The sequence below is a fragment of the Argiope bruennichi genome, chromosome 1 (assembly GCF_947563725.1).
Source record: "Argiope bruennichi chromosome 1, qqArgBrue1.1, whole genome shotgun sequence".
NCBI classification, from domain to species: domain Eukaryota; kingdom Metazoa; phylum Arthropoda; class Arachnida; order Araneae; family Araneidae; genus Argiope; species Argiope bruennichi.
In genome coordinates, this window is record NC_079151.1 from 124,840,726 (window position 1) to 124,865,914 (window position 25,189).

The window sequence follows — 25,189 nt, forward strand, 5'->3', positions numbered from 1 at the left end:
TTTCCTGTCTTATAATTTATTTCCTATTTATGTAAATATCAGATCATTCCACAGTATTTTTAGAGTTATATTACTTCTGTAGGAAGTATTCCTATTATTGAATTCATGTGTTTAATTTGTGGCTAAAATCATTTACTATAAATTAGTAAATTTTTACTATAATGTAGAGCTTTTATGGAACTGGTCTTATTTCATAAAAATTCTGTGATATCAGTTTTTCTTTATTCTGCTGTACAATTTATTTATTTTTCAGTATATCTCAAAAGAAAAAAAATCTTGTATGCAGTTAAATATTGTTTCTACTTATGTTACATTTATACACAGTGGAAATAAATTCTTTTTCCAACATTTTTATTATTTTGTTTTTTTCTTAATTCTTTGAAAGACCAGAGGATCTATATGACGCTCCTCTTTGTTTAGTTACTTTTTTCTATTGATTTAAATGTTATATTTTACAGAAAATTTGAAGATTTTAAAAAGCTGATGTATGTAAATAAATCATACCAATAAAACTTTTTTTAAAAAATAATTTAAGAGCCTTTCTTAGTTTTGTTAACTTTATTTGTAGATCATGGGATTAATGTGTAGGTTCTGTGTTTATGATTTTAGTTTGTCATTATTAATAAGATTAATTATAATAGCGTGTAATCTTCTTAAATTACACACTAAAAAAAATCTAGAATACTTATGTAAATAAAGATAAATATATAATTACTTACAAGCTCCTGTGTTTCAAAGGATGAAATTTTTCTTCATTAGTTTCTCCTTTAAACTTTATGCATAAGAGAATTAAAAAAAATGTCTTCTAGCTTTAGAACAAATAGTAAGATAGAATTTATATTTACCAGATTGTTAATTAAATGTTATAGATCCCATATCTTCTAATGGGCATTTTTTGAAATTTTTATTTAGGTTATACTTATAACTTTGAATATCATGTTTTGATCCAGTTATTCAGATTAACTTAATGAGTTATAACAATTTAAACTTATTTACTCGTGATAAATATAAAATATACAGGGTGATTCTAAATTCATGGGATAAACTATACTTCAATTTCATATAGGAAGGACAAACTTCATATAAGAATGTATGAATAATAATCACAAACTTAAAACCAATTGGAGTAATCTCCTGAAAATTTCTCATCTACTCTCTAATAAAGATATTATCCTCCCCCCCCCCGCCATTCTTCTTGTTGACATTGGTTAAAGCATGTGGTGTTTATTCAGAGTTGTGTACTTTATACTATAGTATAGTAAAGGAAATCGCTATTATGCATTAACTGCATGCCATTGATGAACTGTAGTTCTGAAAGATCTATATTTGGCGATTAATCGCCGTCATGCAGCTTGGCCGCCTTTTTTCCCATCCGATTGAAATCAAAATTTGACATAGAATTGCAGTTGTAATCGCAAGATAATATACTTAATTTTATTTATTTAACTATGTTCTTGAGTTATCACGTTTGCGAGCACACAAAAGTACAGATCGACAGACGATCAACCCTTTGATAGATTTGGTTCAAAATTTGATAAATATCTAAACTTTAGATCTGAAATTGTGAACGAAATTGTATTTACCTATTTATTACGGTTTTGAATAATCGCGCTTTCATGCAAATGAAAGTACAGACTGATGGGTCAGACAGTCAACCATTTGATAGATATAGTTTCAAATTTGATAAAAGTGTACATTGTAGATGATAGATCTGTGTACCGAACGCGACTCGAAAGGTGAAGTGTACCAAATTTTATCTATTTAGCACTTCATATGCTATAATGTTCACTTACACTGGGACAGCAGGACAAACAGACCTTCTCTGAATGGATTTCATCTGTCTTTTTTAAAACATTTTTGAGCTATTGTGTTCATACACAGACAAATTCCAAAAACGGTTTTTTTTTTAAATATTTATTTTTAATTCAGGAAGTCTGAACGTCAGGATTCGCCAAAATCTCGCGTTGGAATTGTTTGATGGTTTCAATACTTTCTATTTGTATACTAAAAAGAAAATTATAAAAAACATCAGGTGCCACAGCAAATATTACATAATCACATTGTAAAACAAAAACTTCATATTGCAGCACCAATTTTATTAGATATGTACAATGAATAGTTTTTATATGCACATTTTGAAATTTTCTTGCATGTAATATTTAATGTAGAAACAAATAAAACATTTAAAGATGCCGTGTGTAAATAATTTTCCCCTTGTTTGGAAAACCAACATCTGATTACATTGTAAGGTTTTGAATTATTTTCTGTGCAGGACTTTTTTTTTTCTTTTCTATCCTGCACCTATATGCAACATAATTATTTTTCTATTATTGCTTTACTAACAATATATTTTATAGCTACATATGAAATTAGAGATTTTTTTTTGCGTGTGTTTTTCTATGTTGCCCTTATTTCTCATGCTAGCTATTTTATTGTGATGTTCAAAAGTGTATTCAACCTTTTTCTTAGTTTTTTTTTCCAAAGAGTTATAGGGCACAAAATTTTTTTACGGTCGTTTATAAAACTTTCTCATGTATTCTATAAGGTATTTTTGTGTTTATTTTGTCATATAATTGAGCCTGCATTTTGGACCACTTCCTGCTAACCATTCGGATTCAAAATTAACACAGATTTACATTTTGGATGTCATATCGGAATTTTCTTTTTCTAGCACGTTATATATATATTCTTGTATAGAGAAAGTATTGTAATTATCGAAAAATTTGAACTCGAGATTTTGATGACTCTTCATATTTCAAATCACCGTTTCATTTCAATTTTTTTGGCGTTATGTCTGTCTGTGACAAAGATAACTCAATGACGATTTGAGGTAGACGGATGAAATTTGGTATTTGGCCTTTATACCAAATATGCAAATTCCGTCTAGAGAAAATGTATCTGTACGGCTATTCGAATATATCTTAACACGATAACTACAAAACGAAGAGAGCTAGATGGATAAAATTCGTTACACAATTTTAATATCTATAGTGAAGACACTTACTAAATTCTGATTAAAAACCAACAAGGGGTTGATATAATCAAGATGAGGAAATGTCAGAGATTGACCACGTTGTGGCTGGGGGCCAGCCTTCTCGAATAGGATGCCAGCTCAGAGAATTGGCCAGTGATATGGATGTACTATGATAAAGACAGCAGTCGGCCACAACAAATCCTGCCGATACTGCTTCGACTAGTGGTGGCGGGTGGTTGGCTGTATACAAGAAGCGGTATCAAAACCCGTTTGTTACACCACTGCCTACATCCCTATTAACCATTTCGCTACACAACTGGGAATATGTAACTGAAGAATTAACAATTTGAGAACCATGCGACTCATCTCTGATTCAGATCTATTTAATTATGCCGAATCATATAATTAGGTGACATACATTATAGTTAAGAGAAAATCGAATTAGAAGTCATGGCATTGAATGTGTTAAGAAATCATGTATTGTATCGTAAAACTGGAAAAGAAACTTAAAAACGAATTACTAAACAGATGAGAATGTTTTGGGAGCAGTGGCATTACGAAGGCAAATGCCATTGGGGGCTTAATGTGGTTTTTTTTCCCACCCCTGTTTCAGTTTAGCAGTAATAAACAGCGCCCAAGCTACGACATTAAATTTCATGCTCTCATGATATTTCTCATTAAAAAGTGGTATAAACGAACTAATGTTTTGTCTATATGGCGCGCCTTAAGACTGCCTGGATTATCTAAACTTCATTTCTTTAGGTTCGTTACGCCACTTTTGGTGGAGGGATAATTCTGTTCTTTTTCATTCTTTGAATTTTGGGTTGTTTCACCATTGAAGCTTTTTTCTTTTCTTCGTTCTCTTGTGCAACACCAATCGTATTCTTTAATATTGTATGGTGGCAAGGTTTTGGCTTCGGGGCAAGTATATTCCAGGTTCGAGACCCTATTTCATCGAAGAACCTCCGTGTAAGCACGTCTGGTGCAGATATGTCGGGATCAAATGTCTTCTCGCTTATGTAGTACGGAAATTTGGAGATGCCAGCTCAAGTATCGTCATTATTATCTGACCGCGGTTCAAAATTACTAGTTCCGTCTCAAAATAGTCCTAATGTTGCTTTAAAATTGAAGGTTAAATAATTAACTAACTTAATACCACTCTGCATATTGAATTGGGATGATAAAAATACTAAAGCATTCGAATTCAAATTTTATAAATTATTCTATGAAAGTAAATAACGTCTTCTAAAAACCAGATAAGTGAGACACAGATTCTACGATTAATTGAAAAAAACTTTTATTATTAACACTATAGCACTGACTTAGGTCACTTTGTTGAAACTTCTTAACAACCACAATTAGAAATGAAAACAAAAATTTTCTTACTTAAAAATCTAATTCTCTGTTTTTAAATCTATAATGTTCTAATGTAAATCGTTCACATCATTGCATTACTGATTTTGCAAAACAGGTTCATATTTATTACATCCATGTACGAGTAATAAATTATTGAACATCATTCAAACATATTTATTTTTCTTTACAAATGTAATTATTGTAACAGAACATGCAATCAATTTTCTTCACAATAGCACAAAATAAATGACAGTTTAAATAAATGATAAACGTCGAAATTGGCTATAATTTGACATGAAACTAAAATATCAGAGATATCAATTATATGGTACAAGCACATAAGCACACATTGTGATATGCATACACAAAAGTTTACTACACACACATTTCAAGAAACAAATTTAAAATGTATTTGTTACATAAAATTAGTTATTTTGAGAGGCTAAGAAAAAAATTAGACAGACATAGGATTCAAGAAGAGGAATAAACAATACATCAAAACGTGAGTAAATATCCATTTATTTTAAGCCTAAAAAAAGATATGTTTTGGGAATACATTTTTTTTAAAAATAATATATATATATATTTTATTCTCAAATAAAATGAGATATAACATTTAAAATGCTCATTAGCAGAATATTATTCCTTAGTAAGATTTAAGATTATTGTAAATAAAAGAAATCAATTCAGTGATATGCCAACAACATTTGTTTTGACAGTTTTCAGTCTTCTTAATCAATAATTGGGATATGTAGAATTTATAAAAGCTGCCTATACAAATATTTACATTACTGTAGATGAAGAATTGCTTCTACATAAGGTGTTTTTACAAACACTGATAACATTCAACACAAATACATGAAAATTGTAAATTTAGGAAGCAAGACACATTATATCAAAACATTTTCATCATAAAACAGGTATAGCAAAACTGGCATATACAAATAATAATATTGTTGCAAGTTTAACACATACAATACACATGAAACAGATAACAGCTTAACAGCGTTCAGATTAAGAATGCAAACTAAATGTAAACAATTTACAATAATATTATTAAAGACAGCATTCAAAAATCTGTTAACTAAAATTACTAATCAATACATTGATTGCAGGATGTAAGTAAGTTTTTATACACGCTGCTATTAAAAATAAATTAATTATCATAAATTTTGAATTGTGAATAATTATAAGAAAAAATCATAGCATTGAAATGAGGAATTGTTTGAAAAAAACTTTTTAATAAAAATAAAAGTTAAGTTTCCTTCACATTAGTGAAAATTAATTTCTTACAATGATGCTAACAATAGGAATAACACATGACATTCACACTTAAGTACAGTTAAATAAAGGAATATTCTATAACAGAAAATTAGTCTTAAACAATTCCCATGTTCTTTTCAAAAGATATTGATTTATCTTTTACAATTTGATGAAGAGGGAAACATATCTATTTTTTTTTAATTAAAAAGTTTTAGAATAGCAATTAATTATGTAATATGGTTTCATATTAAGTGCTCTACTCAGTACATTGAAAAAAGTAACTGTATTAGAAATAAGGCAATATTATCTATAAAAAAGTGCAAATATGAAAATTTCAGCTTTTTCCCCATTCTATAAAAACTAAGTTTTCATGCTACGAACAAGTATGTTTTCACAAATCTTTATCACTAATCGTCTTGGAAACCCTGTAAAAAATATCAACTCTTGTGTATTAAGATGAGTACGATAATCTTGTGTCAGTTTTAGAATTATAATTTATGATCATTTTTTATAAACAAAAAAAATATATATATTACTGAAATTTTAGTATTTAGCTCGGTTTTGATATAATAACATTTTTAATTTTTTGCTTTTCCTCTGACAGCAGCTGTTTAAGAAATAAAAATTTGATTTTTTTTGTCAACATTTTCAAACTAATCTTTACATGAAATATGTTTGTTTTGATTTTGTAATTCTAAAAATTAAAACTTTAAGTACACATGACAACTAAAGATCAATAAAAATCAAAATAGTACTTTAAGACAAAAAAGCAAAATTAAAATAAAATATTTTTAAAACAAAATTAGTTTTTAAGTTCTTTTTATTAATCGTATCCCTTTCACAAAATGTCTTTTGGAGGTTAACTGCTGATTAATATAATTCTTAAAATTAAATGCAAATGATTTATATTTAATATTTTATTCTATAGATATTTTTAATTTTTACCGATTTAATGATAATTTATTAGTTTATTTGAGATATAGGTTTACTAAAATTATTTTATCTTTACTAAAATTTTTTTTTATCTTTAATTGTTCAAATAATACTTTATTGAGTTTTTTTAAAAATAATCTCTAAGAGGAGATTTTTTAAAAAATTTCTGTTGTCAAAATGTTTAACATTTCTAAATATGGAAACAAATTTATTTAAAATAGATGTAACGAATTAAGTAACAGTTTTCGTATGAATTTTGATAGCATTAGATGATGATTTGTTGATACTTCTATTTAGACAAGATATATAGTTTTAAAAGCCTGTGAAGTTTGTTTTTCAAGTACGTACTCCTTCCTATCTTAAAAAGAGTTTAATTTTTTAATGATGATTAATTTAGGAAATATCACATTTAGATATATATTAAGTACTTTTATTAAAAATTATTTTCAAATAAACTTGGTTTAGGAGCAAGCACAGTAAACATTTCTAATTGGAAATTTAACAGCAAAGAATTTCTTGAATTTAATGCAAGTTTAAATATTTTGTTGCACATATTTCTATACAAAATAAAAAGTGCATATAAGTAAATTACAACACTGTCTTGGACGATTAAAAGTAATTTTCGAGAACTGAAATTTGGGTACTTGTTTTTAGCTCTTCCAAATTTTACTGCCAAGCAACCGAAATATATCGCCAAGATGGTTACAATATGCATATGGGAGCTTGGCTAATCTTTAAATCGCCAAATAAGTCATGGGACCGTACAAGTACCGAAATTTTTCTTCAACAAATGAAACTTAATAAAAAAAGGAAAAAAAAAAAAAAAAAAAAAAATTAGAATAGTGAAATGATACACATTGAGAAAATACAATAAACTTTTTATATAAGAAATATGTTACTGAAATAAGTTAAAAGCACATTTTATACTAGGACTAAGGGAACTGAGAATAGAGTTTTCTATTCATCAAAGAAAATAAAGTCTGCAGAAATAGTCTGGAATTTTCACATTCAATTTATGAAAAACAAATTTCGAGTACTCTTCAAAAACAAAGTTGTACAGAATTTTTTTTTATTTTTATTTTTTTTTTACATAAAAGATCTCTACAGTTCTAGAGAATTAAAAACGAAATTCGAATTGTTCTTATCAATAAAAAGTTCCAATTATTATGGATACGAAACATATAATTATGAAATTTAGAAAATATCAACAAAAAAAGAAAAGAAAAAAAATTTTTTTTAAAGATACATATTCAAAGAAAGGATGTAGTTAAAGTTATCTACCATAAAATAAAATAAAATAAAATAAAAATGCAAAATATGACTAATAGGAGTTTGATAAAACAGCTATATGATTAGACACAATTATCTCTGCAGTGTTTTATAAATTAACTTTGTCACGATTCGATATAGAATTTCATGCAACACATACATATAAAATGAGCATACATTAATAAAGAATTGTCAAACCTTACAAGCAGAATAAAAACACTAACGTCTCCTGCGTTTTGAGACACAAAAAACATCAATAAATCGAAGGTATCTGCTGCACATCCACAGCTTTACATATCCAAGGCAATTAAAAAAAACATTCTTAACATAAAATTCAGTATCAGATATTCATCTTGTTTTTTCTTAGAAGCTCTTTTTCACAGCGGAAGAGAAGAGCAGGCATTGAACAAACATGAATGCAACATTAAAGTAGAGTACATATGAGTAGTCTTTCTTTGGCAGGCGAAGGCACAGTTATGCCCACTCTGCAAGCCTTAAAAATAATTCTTTTTAAGGAGGCACAGGCGGCATGTATGGTGGAGGTTGCCTGTAGGTTGGTGTGCCTTTATTTCGAGAATTCTTATTGTCTCTATTTGTGGTGAACGGAGGTGGTGGCTGATATGGTGGAGAAGGATCTATATGAAGGTCGGCATTTGTGTTTCTAATGTTGGCTTGTTCTACACGGTCAAGATGAGGTGTTGAATCCCTACTGCTGGCAGATGAACGTAAGTAGTCTGGTGGGGCCAATGGAGGTTTCTCTTCTCGCATTATGACAGGAGGCTTGGCAGGATCAGGCTTTTCTTCCATTTCATCTCCGAAAATAACAGGGGCCCTATTCCCAATGAAGGTATTGTTGTCTTGCATGACAAGCTTGCCTTTTCGCTTCTTTCTGTAAAGGAAACAAGCAACAAGGGCTGCGATGATCAGCATTACTGCAATAACCACAGCTGGAATTATAGTGGTGATGTATATGTCGTCATCTGTTGTAGCAGCAGGTTCAGCTCTTTGGGTAGCTGGAGGTGGAGCAATGGTAACAGAAGTTGGTGTCACTTCGCCAAGGCAGATACCTAGAGGCATGGCATCAGCTTTAATTATTTTGAATTCTGGCAGCATTGCCTCAGTCAGTTTTGATGACAATGTTCCATCTTCGTTTATTATATTCTTGACTAGTTTGTCGATTGTCCTTTTCGGACAAGGATCATGAGGTAGAGTGTTGTTGGTCCAGGCATACACAACTGAACCTTTACTAATTGAACCTATTGTTATATAACGAGGATCTGGATCATCATAAAGTTTGGCTAATTTCCATGCAACCAACACCTTTTTGCTAATATCTTTGCTAAATTCTTCATAGTCGTGGTCAATATGAAGGCTGAATTCAACATTCCACTTCTTAGGAGGACGTGGATGAACTTCAATAATAAAAACGTCATTTATCTGCAATGAGTTGCTGTCAATTGCCATCAATTGAAATTCATGTCTTCCAGCATCCCCATCAAAAGGTAAACCGTATAGTTCTTGAGATTTGGGATCAAACTGAACCCAGGAAGATTTGGGAGGACGCACATTTTCAATGGTTAAGAAAGTAAGAGTGAGATAACGAGTACTTCCATCTTCGAAATCATAAAAGGTATCATCTGGTATTTTGAAGCGCAAAATTTCACCAACTGTAGTATTGATTTTTTCGATAGGATTGCGAAGCATTGGTGGGAAGTTGGAGTGGGTGGATGATGTTGTAGAAGCTGGACTGTGGCATACCCCAAGGAAGTTCACGCTAGCATCGATGATGTTAAATTCAGAGCCCATGGCTTTCCTAAAAGCTACTGACACTTCACTTTTTTCATCAATTAATTTATTAGTTAATTTAGCGATTTCTTCGTTTGGACAAGGATATGGTGCGAGAGAATCATTTGACCATGTAAAAGTAGTAACTGGTTCTGTAACTACAGACTGAACTGCAATATTGCTTTCATTCCTATCTCCATAGTAGCGTGAAAGCCTTTTAGCAAATTCAATATTCCAATCTATAGTTATTGGATATTGCCATTTATTATATTTCAATGAAACTGCGAACTCATGATGTTTAGCTCGAGCAGATTGATGTTGCCGGACATATATGTCCAATCTGTCATTAGTTGAGGCTCCTTCGCTATCCATTGCCTCCAAAATAAATTCATATTTACCAATATGTTCATCAAGTGGTAACGCATACAGCATCTGTTTCTCGGGATCAAACTGTATCCAGGAAATAGGTGGAACAGCAGTGCGCTCAGCAGTCATAAATAATAATTTCAAATTTCTGGTATTTCCATCTTCCAAATCTGAGAATGTATCTTCAGGAATCTGGAATCTCCAAATCTTTCCAGCTACCATCATCAGTTTCTGCACTCGTCTTTCAATGGTAGGCTTGAAGTTCGGCACACCAGGTGGCTTCTTGGTCTTCTCTACAACAGTCTGGCTCTTGGTGGGCTTTATTTCTGAACTGACCCCATCCACGGATGATACGAAAGTCTGAATAGGAAGTGTTTCGGTAACTCCAATAACTGGAGTTGGAATGAACATAGATGAAGCAAGATCGACTATTGGAGTGTGTTCTTCTGGGAAGTAGCGACTTGGATAAGGTTCATCGATGACAGGCGTCACTGGAACATATTTGGTTGGTCTGTCTGGAACAATCACGGGGGTCGCTCCAATAGGAGTAACGTAAGCAGTGTGCATACGTTGATGTAAAGTTGGCGATGTAAATAAAACTGCTGAATCGACAAAACGATGATGCCCCCTATCAAAACCGAATTCACCATGACCATGTCTATGATGATGTGAAGGCTGCATAAGGGTTGGAGAAGCCATAGTTGGTATAATTCTCGTTTCAGGAGTCAAGGTGTCATCAGTTATCTCAAATTCATCAACTCTTTCTGTAAATTTTGGCCACTGCGTGGGCAAGACACCAGGAACTGGAGTTCCCCTACCGATCTGTCGCTTGTCCCTGTGCGTCACTCGAGGAAGAACATTTGTAATATGCCACCCGATAATGGGGTATCCTATAGCAATAGATAAACTACCATCTTCCGCTGCTCTTTCAAGTTTGGATATCATAGCCTTTTGCTCATTCGAAATGGAAGAGGAACAACCGACTTTCCATTCGGCGACACCTCCAGCTTTTGTTTTCGTCTTAGCATTGCCAGGCCCTGCATGAATGGCACTGAGATCTAAAGAGTTTTTATCAGTCTTAGGAAGTAGTTTGAATTTTTTCAGTGGTATATTGAGGAAACTGGACAACTTTTTTAGAACATTGATTCTGTCAGATATATTTAATTCCTCCAAACTGAGATCAATGTTTAGATTGGCAATAGTCTGACTTTCGCCGAATCCACAATATCCAGACAAACCTTCGGTATCACTGAATCTTGTGTCTGGTGAATCCTCGACTACTTCAATAGAAAAGACATCTTTAGCGGAAGGAGATTTACCTGTAAGAAGGAAAAAAACAATGAAGTAAATAAAAAAAGAGTTTCGTTACTGATGTCATTTAAAAATATGCAATAAAGTTTAATGGAATGGAATAAAATAAAATGTAATGGATATTCAAAAATTGTTCATTTGAAACATGTAAGCAGGATAATGATTTAGGCTTGCTTCCTCTATCTTTACACACACACACACACACACACACACACACACACACACACACACACAATGCTGACATCGTCTGCTTTGGAATAAATCCGGTAATTAAAACAATGAAAGGTATTGTTGTAAAATATACTTTGAAAAAACATACTTAAAGACATTAAAAGAAAAACTTAACGACAATACAATCAATATCATTGAAAATTTAATTTTGAAATGATAGTAAAATAAATTAGTGTTTTGAATTTTAAGTAGAAACTTAAAAAAAAATTTAGAAAAATCGTTCTATAGTGAGCACCTAATACCTGTACATAAACTTCATAATTCTTGGTACAACGGTACAAGGTAGTAGTATTTCGCAGAGAATTTTGAGAGCTTTGTTGATTTTTGCATTAAGTATGCCGCATCACAAAATTTATTTTGTTTATAAATATTATCAAAAAATAACATTTTAACTAGTAGCACACATATATTGTACAATATTCTATAATTAGTTTAGGTAAGTTTTATTAACGTCCCGTTGTAAAGCAACACTGGGACGGACCTCGTCATTTTGAACCGCGGTCAGATGACGAGGACGACACCTGATCTGGCAGCCCCCTCTCCACACCACACCAGCAGGTGGACGTTTGGCATGACGGATTTAACGTGCAACAGACTCCCTTACACGACAGTTCTTCGGTGGAATCGGGTCTCGAGCCTGAAACCCTACGGCTCACAAGCCGAGACCTTACCACCAGGCCACCGCGGCCCTCCCAAATATTCTATAATATTAAACAATATTTACAATATTGTTGAATGTTGCATAATATATCGGGTAATATTGTATAATATTGCTTAACAATCAAGGAATTTCATATAATTACCAAAATCTAATTCATGCTTTTTATCAATTTAGAATTAAAATTCGAAAATATGATAAATATACAAAAACCCCTGCAAATGCTAAATATTATAGAAATAGCATTTTTAATTAAGAAAAATAACCTCAAACATTAAAGTACTTGACAATCAGCTTCAGATAACGAAACAAAGATTAAGCAGCGAATCAAAGTTTAAAAATTTAAAAAGAACCAAATAGTTTCTAAAAGAAACCACCTTAATTCAATCCCTCTAGCTGAGTTTTGTCAAAAAGTGAATAATGAAACCCAAATCGATTGATGAACAAAACGCGAATGAATCACAAATAAGTCACACGAAAAAAGAAAAAAAAACTCAGGTAGTTACTAATTAGTTATAAATGAAACTCAACTTTCAGGTCCTTTTTTGCACTTTTGGGCAGAATGCCAAAATCCAGGTTTGAAAAGAAAAATACTTCTCTAGGTAAAAAGCAGGAAAGAAAATGAAAGTTGACTTCACTCTGATCGATTTGGGAAGAATGAATGTGGGTTTCCTTTTCTTTTTAGAAATCTGCCGTTTTAAACTTTCAGGCATATATTTCACGAAAAAGAATTCAACTAACAGTCTACAAACATTTTTCACATTCACTAGACTGTTGATTTTGAGAAAACTTGGAATTTTTCTCTGCCAAATATAATAAAAATATCTCATCTCACTGATTCAAATTCGAAGAATAGATTCTAAAAGATTAAATGGAAAGGAATTTCAACACGAATATCTAATGGATTGAGGTTTGATTTAAAAGCCTTCCAAGTAAATACCGCATCTATAACTTTTCATTCTAGATTTAAAAGTTCATATTAATGACACAGTTTTTAAAAACTCACTTTCATTAGTATATGAAAAAAGGGTTTTAATTTTTTTAAATATGCAATTCGCAATCAGAATGATGAAATTTTAATTCTTCGCCGGTATTCACAACCAGATGGCACCACACGCATGGAATCAAAATTTAAATAAATTAATAAATTAAATGACAATTAAATTCTAAAAATGGAAAAAGTGTTAATTAAATAAAATGATTAATAAAACGTTAGTTAAATAAATTAATTAAATGACAATTAAATTCTAAAAATGGAAAAAGTGTTAATTAAATAAAATGATTAATAAAACGTTAGTTAAATAAATTAATTAAATGACAATTAAATTCTAAAAATGGAAAAAGTGTTAATTAAATAAAATGATTAATAAAACGTTAGTTAAATAAATTAATTAAATGACAATTAAATTCTAAAAATGGAAAAAGTGTTAATTAAATAAAATGATTAATAAAACGTTAGTTAAATAAATTAATTAAATGACAATTAAATTCTAAAAATGGAAAAAGTGTTAATTAAATAAAATGATTAATAAAACGTTAGTTAAATAAATTAATTAAATGACAATTAAATTCTAAAAATGGAAAAAGTGTTAATTAAATAAAATGATTAATAAAACGTTAGTTAAATAAATTAATTAAATGACAATTAAATTCTAAAAATGGAAAAAGTGTTAATTAAATAAAATGATTAATAAAACGTTAGTTAAATAAATTAATTAAATGACAATTAAATTCTAAAAATGGAAAAAGTGTTAATTAAATAAAATGATTAATAAAACGTTAGTTAAATAAATTAATTAAATGACAATTAAATTCTAAAAATGGAAAAAGTGTTAATTAAATAAAATGATTAATAAAACGTTAGTTAAATAAATTAATTAAATGACAATTAAATTCTAAAAATGGAAAAAGTGTTAATTAAATAAAATGATTAATAAAACGTTAGTTAAATAAATTAATTAAATGACAATTAAATTCTAAAAATGGAAAAAGTGTTAATTAAATAAAATGATTAATAAAACGTTAGTTAAATAAATTAATTAAATGACAATTAAATTCTAAAAATGGAAAAAGTGTTCATCATTCAAACTCTAACACATCAACGAGTGAATATCCAATTACAAAATTCCATTTTTATTAAATATGATTTGTTTCACGTTTGTATATTGTTCAATAAAATTTAAATTAACATCTGAAAAAAAACCCCGTAAAACACAAAATTCTTAACCTTATAAAAATTTAAATCGAAAAAGTTATTATTTTTTAATAGTAAGATGTCATCAGATAGTAAAGCGCAAAAACAAATTATTCGACAGATATAGAAACCAAAGACATTTCCTCGACAAAACGCTACAGAACTGTAGCAACACTTCCACATTTATCATATATTTTTTTTATCAGCAAATATCGAAAATTCGTAATTGAGATCCAGATATTACATGGAATTAAAGATATAAACAATTTTCTAATTACATCTTAAAACTTCGCAGTTTAGTTGTAGATGAATGGGTGGATATGAGTTTTAGTGGCGCAAGTGCCAACCTTGGCTCAAATGCGCCAACAGTTCAGTTCTGAAAATCTACTGTAATTCCTGCTGTACTGTAGTTTCGAATACACAGTTCACGTCGAAATCAAGCTTAGTATACTATAGATTACAGGTAAACTTCGACTAGTATACTTGCCGATAATGATGTATAAATAGGGAAAAACGGTATTATTGGTGATATAAAGCTACACAGTTTATCCCTAATAATAAGGAAATTATCCCTCCCCCCTGGTAATTTTTCCCTTTTCCTCTTCTAATCGTTTTGTTTTAAGATAAATTTCGGATCATTTATCTTCATACATATTCGTTCTATTTTTATTAAAGAAATATTTTCTTCATTTCTTTTGTCTCAAATCAAATAATCAGACAGATTATTATCCAATAAAAGGAAAAAAAAAATGTACACTTTGTTGTTGTTTTATTTTTAACCAAAGCACCGACATTTATTGGGAATGGAGCAGTTAACCAGATATTAACACCTACTCATTTAACCAAGTTAAAATGCAATACATTTTAAAATCTAACAATGGATGGTAAAATGTGGAGTTAACAGTAGTTAAAAAAGAAGTTTATCGAATATCGTATGGAATTTTAATCGTTTCTGAGTTCACGTCTTTTCATCGACAAAAGTAACGCAATTTTTCAGCATCAAATTGTGTTCTTACATATATGTTACCGTTATTACTCGAAAGAAGTTAGTGTGCAGATTACCTAGCTAATCTGCACATTAAATGACTTGCTCCGTTAAAGTGCGGACTTAAAGAGTTTTCAGCATTTTAACTAGGTAATATGCACATTACCTGCTTCCGTATCATTGAAGTTCAAAAGTTCTCATTCTGAAAGCTTGCAAAGAGATTTTTAACGAGAGAAGAAGCCCCTGCTGTAGAAATATATGCAAGTCAACCAGCAATAAAGCAGGTACTGGGCAGTATTTCAAAAAATTTGACTGCAAATCTAAATGTATCACAAATAGGTGTGTTAGTCGCAAAAAGCAATTTGCACTAATAAGTAAACAATTTCATAAGTTTCGCAAATTCATTTCCTTAATTGTAATAATATGTTAAACCTTTGATTACAGTTTTTCAACTGATCGATTCTATCAACCAATTTGTTGTTCGCTTGATTGCATTATTCTGATTGTTAAGATATCGATAAAAAAAACATTAAGACTTTCTCTAATTGCAATTATATTTTAAATTGTTTGCCTTTTTAATTGAAGTTTTTCGATTGATGATTGATTCTATCAATTAATGTTGCTTGTATGATTGTATTAACTTGTTCTTTAGATATCAAAATATAAACAAACAACATTTAATATAAGCGTACAGAAACGTTGCTGTTGTGTCAGCAAAAATCTTATTTCCGCTTTAACGAGTGCATAGTACAGGGATGGCAAATCAATGGCACGCGTGTCATCGATGGTACGCGACGCAATATTTTGGGCACGCCACCGATTAAAACGGTTTGCATGTTACTTTATTTGATAAATTGAACGTGTCCCAATTAGACGGGTTGAAGAATTTGAAATGCAACTTATTGATTTCCAGTCTAGTTCAATATGGATTCAAAAATTTATTGAAAAAGGAAAAACTTGGAATTAATTGAAACGAAGTTTAACAAACTATATAAGTAAAAATGCCAGTAACGAAATTTTGGAAACATGGAATTCGATTCCAGACTCATTTAACTGTTTGAAGAAGCTGGCTCATGCTATTTTAACCATATTTTCATCTACATATGCCTATGAGTTATTATTTTCGGAGATGAATAACATTAAAGACTCGCTTAGAAACCGTTTGGCAGATGACTCCCAATTCAGCATGCATTCTGCTAAAAGTAACACCTTACATATAAGATATTTGTCATCTATCCTCATTTGTCTGCAACAACAGAAGTCACACTAATATTATTTTAATTTTAATTACACGTATAATTAAAACATTTACTACTTACTATAGTGCAAAATGTATTTTTTCATAATAAATAAGAGTTCTGAATTGCTAGTATTTAGTTTTTATTATTTTCCCAACAATCGCAAGTCAAAATTATTTGTCGGCACGTCTATACCTCATTTAACATTTCTTTAGCAAAAATGGCACATTGATCCATAAAGAATCGCCATCCCTGGCATAGTAGGTAATATATATATATATATATATATATATATAACGCTAACATATCTGACACAGTAATAGCTCTTATTACATATTGCCGAATGGCAGCAGTCATATGTAAGCAAATCACTATAGACTACAGGAATGTTTCAGATTCTTAATTGGACATTTTACAGTAGAACTTAATTATATTATTTATTACTTATTAAAGAATATATAATTATTTATATTATATTATTATAGAACTGCAAAATATTATTAGAAATGCTTAAGATAGGATTCGCCAGAATTTTTATACAACCACAGGAAAGAAAATATAAAAGAAATCAAGAAATAAGTGTCAACAAAATTTAATCGAATGCGAAAACAGGCCTAACCACTGCCAGATGGGGAATCTTTTTTTTTTTTACACCTATGAATATTGATGACCATATCTACCAATCTATTAAGTCACAAAAACGGTTTTTATAATATCTTAAAACTCAAAACATTATTATTTTTTTGATAATATCGACTTTATTTCTTTACAAAGTTTTGTGTATTTTTTACAAATTTTTAAAATGTGTAACAATTTGTAATGTTATGATGAAATTCAAACTCGTTCATCAAAGCATTCAATTGTTTGCTTATCCAATTTCAAAATTAAAATTTAAAAAGAAAAGTCTTATTTTGACATTCATTCCGAAGTAGAATTTTCACTTCCATTTTCATTTTGTAGTAGTATACACACTTTTTAATTTGCAAGAGTTATAATTTTTTTTAAACTTATTGAAAGATAGCATAGCATACATAGTTTTACATAATAATGTAGTGCAGAAGAAATGCACATATATGCTGGCATAACTTAACTTATTCAATTAAATTCATGTCTTACGGCATCAAACAACAAGGTTAAATTATATTTTTTAAAAATCATGCATTCCTCATTAATATTCACGCCCTAGAAAATGAATAATATGGACGAACAAGCTGGTCGTCAAAGGCGGATAGTTTAATGAAACCTTTGTAGTATATCGTTTTGCCTTGATCGGAATTCATTCCTATTCACATCAGCGTTAAAAATATTTCCACAACGTCGCAGGCCTTCACTAGTGGGTCGCCCACTCTGAATTTCAACGCATCGATCATTCTTTTTTAAGCTCAAATAACAGAGCATTTCATTTCATTTTTTTTTCTTTCTTTTTCTTCTACACAATACAGCGAGTCAAAAAACCACGTTCTTAAGGAACTCGAAGTATTCTCAATTTCACGTTAAACAGGCAACAATCGGTCTACGGATGGAGTAAAGGAAGTTACTAATATACAAACAAGGATTACATTTCATAGTTATATGTCCCGAGATAAAAACCCAAGAAATATATACAGGGTGCAAAGTATTATTTTTATCCGATCTTTACTTTCACAGCCGTCGGTCATAGATATATAATTCCAATTTCAAGTTTTAAAAAATGATAAAAATGAAATCTATAATTGCAAGTTTCAAGTTGTCATGTGAGAACATTATTATTTTTAAGTCATAACTAACTTAAGTCATTAACCACTTTAAATCGGTTTGAAACAATCACGAGACTTCTCTATCGGTCTCTATCCCTCTCACTCTCTTTCTATCTATATATATATCTATATATATATATATATATATATTATATATATATATATATAATAATTTTTTTAAACTTTCATTTTCAATTTTTCTAGCTGGCAAGCAAAGTTTTGGAGCTCGACCGATTTTGAGACGAAAAAAACCAATCGTTTTTCTAAATATCGACGCATGATATCGACGTAATCTGATAGTCTCGTTATAGTTTCAAATCGGTGTAAACTGGTTAATAACTTAAATTAATTAAGACAATTCATAAGAATTCAGAGAATGAATAATTTGGAAATCAAGTTGTAACTTTAGTCGGCGATAAATTGCCAAATGTGACAACCTTCTGCATTATTTTCTAATAACCCTAAAAGCGAAAAATTGATGTCTCAAAAGCGATAAATCGCCAATTTGTTGCCTAAGCATTTTGAGGCTTCAAAAACCTCAAACTAAAACAACATCATGTTCTCACATGATAAAAATATGAGGTAAACATTCATGCAGTATCTTCAACCACTGAAATGAATTTAGCATTTTTACTGAATCTAACGTGTCATTCTTAACAATTTTTTGGCGATTAATCCCTGGCATGAAATTAATAGTATCCCCAAATCGAATTTGTGTTTTAGACTCATTTTTACAACCGATGAAACCAAAATTTGACTCAGAACTACAGTTGTAGTCAAAGAATCACATACCAAATTGTACAATACAATTTAGTCAAAGTATTAAAAAGTATAAATCTTAAATTAAATTTCGGTTTAAAAATTTATCTCTATCGATTAAAAATTGCTTACTTTATAAAAACCAATGAGAGTGGTCTCACTCAAACTTTCTCGCATACTCTGCAATAAGGATGTTATCTCAGAGAACGGTTTGCATAAGATTGGTGGTTTGGTTATATTAACGTCCCGTTTGAAGCAACACTTGGGCTATTTTGGGACGGACCTCGTAATTTTGAACCACGGTCAGATGACGAGGACGACACCTGAGCTGACACCCCCCTCTCCACATCACACCAGCGGGAGGACATTTGGTCAGGACGGATTTAACGTGCAACAGACCCCCTTACACGACGGTTCTTCGGTGGAATCGGGTCTCGAACCTGAAACCCTCCGGTTCCGAAGCCGAAACCTTACCACCAGGCCACCGCGGCCCCGCATAAGATTGGTGCACTGGTGTACAACAGTTACAAGATATTGACCTTTGGTGTGAATTTATCAATTTTATAGAATCGTGTAATCCTTAGAAAGTTATTAGGCAATTAATACTCAATCAATTTGCAAGGGCGTAATAGTTCTGCTTATCCTTTGTATATCGCTGCCATTTGTCCATTTCTAACAGAGCATTTTTCATTTTATGCATATCGATTCTACTTAATATGATGCATACAATCGACATAATTCAATCCATCTTCGAAATCTTTATTAATTGAGTCAGCTTAACTTTTAAAATGGAGTAGTTAATAATTAGCCATCTGTGGCGATCAGTTAGTTCACCTAATATATTGACTTCTCTGGTTGTTAAATTATTAATATGAAGTACATTTATTAAAAATTCACCTTGTTATTTAAAAAGACTGAAACATATGAATGATATGGAAGCAGTATACAATAAATTGTTTGGGGAAAATTAAAACGCATATATATGTGCATAATTCTGTCATTTCATGAAATAATGGATTTTATGCTTTAACAGCGCAAGGACCTAATGATTACCTGTCTGTCAATGATTATTTTCGCGTCAGATTAACCTGTCTGTTTGAAGTAATAATCTGGATATTGTATGCATGTTTTTCTCTCTAACTAAAGGTTTAGGTAACACGGCGAAATATTTTCCGAGCATTTCTAATATTTTGCAGCCCTATTAATTAATTCCTTTGAATTAAGTGCACCTTAGCGCTCATTGAAGTAGTTCGAAATGTCCGTACGATAATTTGTTCAAATCTGATTGCTGCCATTCGACAATAAATAATAGGACCGATTTCTGCGTCAAGATATTATAGATTTTTGTTACGCAGAAGTCACACATTTTGTGTTATATTTCTTAGGATATGCAAACTTTTACTAAATATAAACTATAGGATATTGGATCATTATATCCTATTATAATAAATTATCAATCTAATTTTTATAATAAATTATCAAAAATTAGATTTAATTTATATAATTTATTTGCTTTTATATAAAATTAATTATTATTTTTAAAAAATACGATAACATGAATGACTATCGCATTTGAAATTTCTGTAAGACATGTCTATAGCCAACAGCTGCGAAAACAAAGACACGATAAAAAATAATAACACGTTGCGCTCTATATAATAGCACATGAGAAGGATCACCCTGTAATTAAAAAAAAAAAAAGTGCTGTTATTTAATACTAAGCGTATTCAATTATTTTAAAGAAAGGATTTAAAAAAATTTTAATTCATTATTCATTGTGAATTGACATCAATCAGTGATATTAAACGCATAATATTTTTAAATAATTACGAAATCTTCTTAAAAAAAGCAAATCATATTACGATGTCAAAGTCGTTTTCATTGGCACGTCGTAATCCTTTGAAGGACATAATGATGAGGTTTTTCTGTAGTATGAAAAAGACCAATTTTGAGTTCTCAAAGTTCAAATTTTGTTTTAATAAAAAGTGTACTCACTTTGAGAGTATCCCACGGCTTTCACACTGATATAATACTGGCCTATATCTTTAGCCAGAGGAACACCCGAGAATGTTTGAGAATCCTCGTCGTACAGGAGCCATTCCGGCAAGGTGGATTCGCCCGCTTCCGTCACCTAGAAGAAAAGAGAAAGAAATATTGTATTCATCTAGAAAAACATTTCATTGACATTTTTTTTTTTTGGCAAAGAAATATTTTCTAAAAACATAATCAGTGGTTATTACAGAGTTATTTTGAAGATAAATTTCTTTAAAAAGGTTTGTAGTATAACGATTCGCATTAATTGCAATGTACAAAAATGTAATGGGTTAAAGCTTCCGAGATTAATGTTCTTATACATTCTCCCTTACAAGCAGAATCTTGTATTAGGATTACCCCCCAACCCCCCCGGGGGCACCTCGAAATGAGGATGAGATGCTTCCGGCATGGTGGTTGGATCTCGCCACCCTGGAGGGTACACTAACAGGTGGGGGATCTGACTCCTCCCATCGATGACGGGACGTACTTCCTTCGGGGAGGGTTGTACCGTGGCCGGTGACGGCCCTTAGGACTCAACCACAGTTCCCGCCAATGTTGCTGTTGCGGTGGTCCGGTCATTCAGTTTTATGGTTTAAATCCGTGTGCCTTCGTGGCGGGTCGGAGAGTTAGAGGGTTGACTTAGCCTCCCCCCCCCCCCAATAAAAAACAACCGAGTGGTTTCCCCGCAACTTGCTCGCATTGTTCAATAAAGGTCTTATCCCCCTTCTTCCACGATCTTGAATAAGATCACAAATTCCTTGCAGGGCATTGGTGAACAATAGTAACGAAAGAGTCTTTTAGCTTGAATTAAGCCTTTTTACATGATTCATCGCGATAATATGCATTTTTGCGTCTTTTTGCCGGCCAGTTGTCACCAAAATTTGGTACAAAACAGCAGTACAGTTCTAGTTACAATATAATAATGAATTTCATTAATATAAGTCATTGCGTATACATTCATGCGAAAGTACAGATCGACAGACAAACAACGAATTTGATAAGTATCTATATTTTGGATTTTAAACCTGTATACCAAATTTTATCTACCAAGCTCTTTGAGTTTTGCAACAATCAAGTTCACTTATACTCGAACAGACAACTTCATATGAATGGATTGCGTTCAAAATTAAAAAAAAAATCTACAAATTTAGTTGCAATTTCATATATAAAATTTCATCCGTATAGCTCAAAGTGCTTTTGAGTTATCATATTCAAAATCGGGCATGTCAAAAATACCTTTTATCGGATTCAGAGAAGTATAAAACGCTGAAAATCATTTTGACAATTACAATACTTCCTCTTTACTTCGTACGTGAGAAAAGTAAAAATAGAAACAAAATAAAAAATCATTCTTTTCACGTTAATAAATCTTTTCAAAAGATAATTAATTACTGAAATTGTTAACCCGCTATGATCTCTCAGGCAAAAAAAAAAAAAAAAAGCGCTTAACTCAAATACGTGCTGTTAATCGTTATCTTATTCATTATCATTCGCATAAACAAATCAAGCAATACAATAAAAAAAGCACGAAAAAAGATTTTCATTTATGATTTATTTGTTTTATTTTTTTAATCCGATGACAGATGGCAACAAAACCACCTGCAAAAAAATCTCCGTCATTCCAAATGGTATTCACACCAGGCCACCAAAATAACGAGCTTATTAATTTCATTTTTTTTCCCCTCTTCTCACAACTGAAATCGAATAGCAATCATCTCCAGCTCAGTGCCTAAAATGATGCAGTTGTCTCCCCCCCCCCCCCTCCTCTCCCCCGGATAGGGCAGCGTAGGATTTCTGTGACACCCACCGAAATTTTAATTGCTGGGCTGGAGTGAGATCATTCCTGCGTGGGTGGATTCAGTGTCTTGATTACTTCTCACGGCAATAAGGAAGGCCTGCAACCGCCAGATGGCAGCCATGACATAAGGATAAAGACATGCGACTCGCTTATCGTCTGCAACAATCCCATAAGACATTAATACCGGAGGCGGCAACGGCAATATTAAAAAACAATGATCAAGAAAATTTCTTTTTATTTTTTCTTATATAAAGTATATTAATATTCAAGTCTACCATTTAAGTGAAATTTCATATATATATTTTTTTTCACTTCACCCAGTCCAGAAAATAAATAAACATTTAAAAATTTTTATGCGTATTTTAAAAATTAGTATAAATGAATATGATTTTTGGAATATGGAATGAATATGGTATGATAATATGAGCCATAATTTCAACCATATGGATTTTGGTTTCCGTACGATATAGTTCTGAATGGTTTAACCCTTTCTAGGGCCGTGGGAAGTATGTTTCCCATCAAATTTATCAATATTTGTATGAATTTATGTAAACTGGCATAAGTTCTGACACATTTTTTTTAGTAAGTCAGAAACTTAGAGGCTTCAGTTCTTTATCTCAGACAAAACAATGTGTCTTGATTTCTTACTTAATTATTAATTAAACAAATGAATTAATTAATCAAATTAAATTTATTTAATAAGCTAAATGAATCCCTTTTCTTATTCTAATTTCAAGCCTAAAAATATTTTAACATAATATGACTAGAAAAAAATGGCCCTTTAAAGGGTTAATATGGTTTTTGTACGATAATATGTTCAGGAATCTTGATTTTTCGAATGAAAAATCTAATAAAAACTGAAAAATTCTCTCTAATGGACATTTACCACTCATGAAAGAAATATATATGCGAAATTTGGTAGTTCAAGTGTAGTTACAGCCAGCTTTTGAGCGATTTTTTTTTATCATGTATGATGCTATATATAGATTATACCAGCTTATAAACATTAGAATCATGTTAAAAGCCATTATTTTATTTAAAATTTTCTTTTAATGAAGTAAAGTAATACGTATCTTATATTTAAACTTCAATGGCATCCATTTTTTAAAAAATTCAAAACTGATGTCAGAAAATCCAATCTTAAAAGAAGGGGGGGGGGGGAATCAAGGACTTTTCAAGGATCTCTTAAAAAATCATTCACATTTCAGAAAAAAAATCAAACGATAAACTTAAATATTTTTAAATTAACGCTGACACATAGCATTACTTTCTTGTTTAATATTTCTTACAGATGTTTTACTGGAGGGCACCCAAGTCACCTGTTATGTTTATCTTGCAGTTAATAACCCAATATTTATAGTTCAAAGTAATTTTCGATCGCAATGCAAGTGGTACCTTATTAGTTACTGGATGGCTACCACTAGAAAACTGATTAAACGCAAATACTATAAGGCGCTCATTTTACACATTCGCACTCACAAGTCAAAAGCAAATCCCAAATTAGTCCCCCAGCAAAAAAAAAGTAATATAAGCGTATTTTTTCTATTCCTCAAGGACTTTTCAAGGACATATCTAAAAATCAAGCACTTTTCCAAGATTCTTTTCAGTAAAGAAAAATAAAATCCAAGGATTTTTCAAGGACCATGGGAAGCCTGGATACTAACTAGTATATGTTTCAGCCGAATTTAGTGAATATATATTGTTTTTCATTGCAAATTTCGTAAATCTATGAAAGCTAATCTTATTGGTTCTAATTTGATATAATTATTTTATATGTAGTAAATTTATATAATCAAGAACATTGCTCTTGACTTCAGCATTTGTTAATCTAACTGTTACTCTATTTGAACACCATCTGAACATTTGTTAATATAATTATCTGAGAGATGGTCTTAATTTTCATTTGATTAAAATTACTTCATTTTCATAGGCCAATATATTTAGTTAACGCTTATGAAATTTACTGGAGGACAATATTAAAAATGTAAAATTATTCTAATTCTAGCAGCTTTTTATGTTAATTGTTCGTTAAGGAAATTAAAAAAAAAATCCATAAATTAGAAGTTGTTTGTACTTTTCTAACTTTTTAAAGAAAAATGAATAAATCACAGCACTGAAAGTTACAACTAAAAAATAAAACATAACAATAACAAACGACGTCGAATTATATACTGAAAAACTTCCAAACTTTGTTCATTTTTACGTCATAAAATAAAAAAAAGCAAGTTTTCCTCACCATCCCCCCACCCCACCCCACTCGCTCGAAGCTTTTAACAGAAAGGTTCGTAAATGCAATGGT

The 25,189-nt window shown here is 30.8% G+C and overlaps 1 protein-coding gene across 3 annotated transcripts in view; it reads right to left on the bottom strand.

Moving 5' to 3' along the window:
* Window positions 1-4,254: 4,254 nt before the first annotated feature.
* LOC129957479 (dystroglycan 1-like) overlaps window positions 4,255-25,189 on the bottom strand; it is a 179,111-nt gene continuing 158,176 nt past the window's right edge. For all 3 annotated transcript variants that reach the window (XM_056069841.1, XM_056069923.1, XM_056070011.1), the window contains 2 exons: window positions 21,054-21,189; window positions 4,255-11,265 (listed from right to left, as the gene is read on the bottom strand). In XM_056069841.1, the coding sequence (XP_055925816.1) occupies window positions 8,306-11,265; window positions 21,054-21,189 (3,096 nt within the window). In that variant the 3' untranslated portion in view covers window positions 4,255-8,305. The remainder of the gene's footprint in view (window positions 11,266-21,053; window positions 21,190-25,189) is intronic.